Source organism: Eurypyga helias, unplaced genomic scaffold, assembly GCF_000690775.1.
Source record: "Eurypyga helias isolate BGI_N326 unplaced genomic scaffold, ASM69077v1 scaffold33507, whole genome shotgun sequence".
NCBI classification, from domain to species: Eukaryota; Metazoa; Chordata; class Aves; order Eurypygiformes; family Eurypygidae; genus Eurypyga; species Eurypyga helias.
Window position 1 is genome coordinate 398 of NW_010264187.1, and position 3,414 is coordinate 3,811.

A 3,414-nucleotide genomic window follows, 5' to 3' on the forward strand; every position below is an offset into this window, starting at 1 on the left:
GCTCCAGCGTCATGTTTTACCTGGCAGCCGCCGTGTCGGATTTCTACATCCCGGCCTCGGAGATGCCTGAGCACAAGATCCAGTCCTCGGAGGGGCCTCTGCAGGTGAGGCACCCCATCACCATCCCCTCTCAGCGTCCTGCCGGGGTCGCGGTGGGCTGAGGGCTGGCTGTGAATAAGGCCTGGGGAAGGCTGCAAAGCAACGTCTCGCTGGCCAGAAGATCATGTGTGTTTTCTGGGAATGGGAGGGTGAATCTCCAGGGGGGCAGAATCCCGTGGGAATATCCCTTGAAAGCAATATGTGCATGTGACATGGAGATGAGTAGAAGGTGGGTCTTGGCTGATGAACAGTTGCTGTGGATGTGCTTGTGTTGCCTTCTTTCTGGGTAACACTGACAACAGCTCAGAGCTGTAGCACGTGTCTCTGCTGTCTGGGTCCCTTTCAGCTATGGGAGCAGGTGGATTTAGAGCTTTGTATATATCAACTATCAAATTCATTTAGGTAATTAACTTCTAACAAGTTGCTAGGCTTAATTCTTTATCCTTAGAGTAGGAAAAATGAGACCAGAGCTGCTTCCCAGTGACAGACCCAGAGGTTAAGAAGCTGGAGATCAGAGTTTCCTCCTTGTTTTCCCCATGCTTTGGCATATTTATGCTTCATATGCCCTAAAGAGTTGATAGAAAGAAGGGTTAAGATTTTGACAAGGTGTCTGGATTTTGGAGAGCTGAAAAATCAGACTTAAGCAGTTGTAAATATTTTTATCTTCCTCTGCTTATATTTATATTACCAGAGTAAGCGTTAGTACTTAAATAACAAAATTTATGCAATTACTGTGGGCCTACTTCATTGCTTAAGAACACCCTGTTTATTGTTAACACCGATAATTAAATTCCACAGAGCATGCCAACAGACATTTTAACCTTGTTTGGTGAGATCTGACCGAATGCTGCCTTGGAAAACTTCCTAGTCTAAATGTAATATGAACCGAAGCTGGAATTTCCCTTGGTCTGCCCCCATTAAAATGCATCATAATGTTTTTAATGAAGCTTTTCTCCCTTTCTCCAACGTAGATCACAATGAAGATGGTGCCAAAAATGCTGTCTCCTCTCGTCAAAGAATGGGCCCCAGAGGCTTTTGTGATTTCCTTTAAACTGGAGACGGATCCCTTGATCTTAATTGATAAATCACGGCAGGCTCTGGCAAAATACCGTCACCAGGTGGTGGTAGCAAATGTCCTGGAGTCGCGGAGAACGTCTGTTATTATTGTAACCAAAGACTCACAGACTCCGTTATCTCTTTCTGATGAGGAAATAGCTCAAGGCATGGAGATAGAGGAAAAAATAGTGAGCTATCTTCAAGACCAACATACTGCATTTATAGAGAAGAAGTTCTGAGGACCGGCTCTGAATGAAGCAAGTGAAATTGTACTAGAGAGGGAGTGGAACCAGGACGATTCTCTATCCCAGGTAAATAAAGCGGTCCTCAGTGAAACACTGTGGGAAAGGCTGCCGTCCAAAACCCTGTAACTTTTCTACAGCTTGATAGTGGTTATTGTTGCTTGCATTGAAAAAGAAAAATACACTGAAGTGAAAGCATTCCCAGGGATGGCATTTGTTATGGTGTCTAACGAAGGAAAGCATAGATTGCTTTGTTTCTGTCCCATGGGCTGGGAGGATCGGGAGGTGGAGGAATGGTATATATGTCTGTATATAAAAGATTTTACTAAATCTGCTTCTTCAAAGTTTCTTTTTGAATTGTTGGATGGAAGGAACGGTGCTTTGCAGGAAACAAGGTGTTCTGGTTTTATGACTGGAGAGGAGTGACCGAGCTGGCAAGTGGCTGGTACTGAAAGTGGACAGTGAAATAAGTGTGGCAAAGGCTGAAGGAGAAACGAGGTTCCAGGGGAGATCCAGTGACTTTACTCTTCAAGAACTCTGCTCAGAAACACAGTTGCTGTGTATATGTTTTCCCTGAAATAAATTCACTGGAGGTCTGTGAAGAAAGACAGTAACGCAGGGATGCTGTTCTCACGCTTGAAGCCCCTCCAGAGGTGGGACTGTGCTCTGTTTGAAACCCTCGAGTGTTCAAGAAGGCAACGGTGCTTTCGTAATGACATCGATTGCCTGAAAATCAGGTGTGCTTATAAAATGAGGAAAAGAAACCCAGGAGAACAAGAAAAGAGGGCGAGGGGGGCTCAGTGGGGAGCACTGGACGCTGCAGGACTTGGGGTGTGTGTGGGGTGGTTCGTGATGGGAGAAGCAGTCCAGATTAGTCGGGAGTGCTGACATCGTGCAAGTAAGTGAGTCGGGAGACGCGATGAACAGCGACGTGGCCGGGACTGATACTTGCAGAAGGTGGGGAGAGGACTGGAGCGTGTCCGAATACGTGAGAGGTGCCCGCCGGAGACGTGAAGAGGATGGTGGAATGTCCTGCGTGTGTTCAATGCACTTGTGAGCTCCAAGAGCTGCCTGTCTTCATCTTCCACTACGTGACCGATGTGAATGGTGAGCCCTGCTAGTTTGGGGGTTTCCGTTGTCTTTGGTCTTGCACTTGGAAGCAGGGGTTGTCTAGCAAAGACGAGAATACGGCATCTTATGCAAATGGAACATGCCCTTGCAGGATGTTTGGGACAAGGGGTGGGAGAAGTGCAACAAACTCTTTGGAGTGTTCTGGACTTTGTAGGGTGATGGTGAAGGAAATGTTCCAAACGTTCTGAGAAGACACGGGCATCACCCGTCTTGGAGCTGCAGGAGTCTTGAGGGGCTGCACCTCAGGAGCAGAGCTTGGTCTTCCCTTCTTCAGAAGGCTGGTGAAGCCCAGGCTGGGGGGACTTTCAAAGCTCAAATTTGGCCACAGCTGTCCTGCTCGTGTCCCACCATGCTCCTGTTTCAAGTGGGAGGTTGAACCGAGACCTTGAGAGCTCCCATCCCACCACCCCTCTAGCGCTGGCCACATTTGGGCCCTGGGGATGCTGACTGTGGTACTGTGGGTAGGAAGCAGGTCCTGCAGCTCCAGGGCCATGTCACTTTCGGAGGATCCTGGCTCGGCCGAGGCCCTTGCTGTGGGCTGCCAGGTCCCTCTTTGCCCTGTCTTGGTCCCTTTTGTGCTCTTGCTCAGTGCTTTCGGCTGATGAAGCTGCTTTGTCCCTCGCGGTTTCCCGGTCTCGGGTTCGTGGACTTCGGTCACCTCGGGGGATGCCCTTGTCCCCAGCACCTTCGTCTGAGCTTTGCAAGAAAAAAAACGGAAAAGCATTTTTTGGTGCTTTTTGGTGTTTGCTTAGTTCTTGGTGTTCAGGCAGATCCGCGCGAGCGGAGGGAGGGGAGCCCCAGCTGAGGCCGGTGTCGCGCCTGGGGCGGGAGCTGTCACCCCAAGGAGAGGGCACTGCGCTCCGCCGGGAGGGGGCGTGTCCCACCG

At 49.5% G+C, this 3,414-nt stretch overlaps 1 protein-coding gene across 1 annotated transcript; it reads left to right on the top strand.

The window, feature by feature from the left end:
• The first annotated feature begins 11 nt into the window (after positions 1-11).
• Positions 12-1,394, top strand: PPCS (phosphopantothenoylcysteine synthetase). Its single transcript, XM_010156321.1, has 2 exons — positions 12-104; positions 1,071-1,394. The coding sequence occupies exons 1-2, from the start codon at positions 12-14 to the stop codon at positions 1,392-1,394; spliced, it is 417 nt and encodes a 138-aa protein (XP_010154623.1).
• The last annotated feature ends 2,020 nt before the right edge of the window (positions 1,395-3,414 follow it).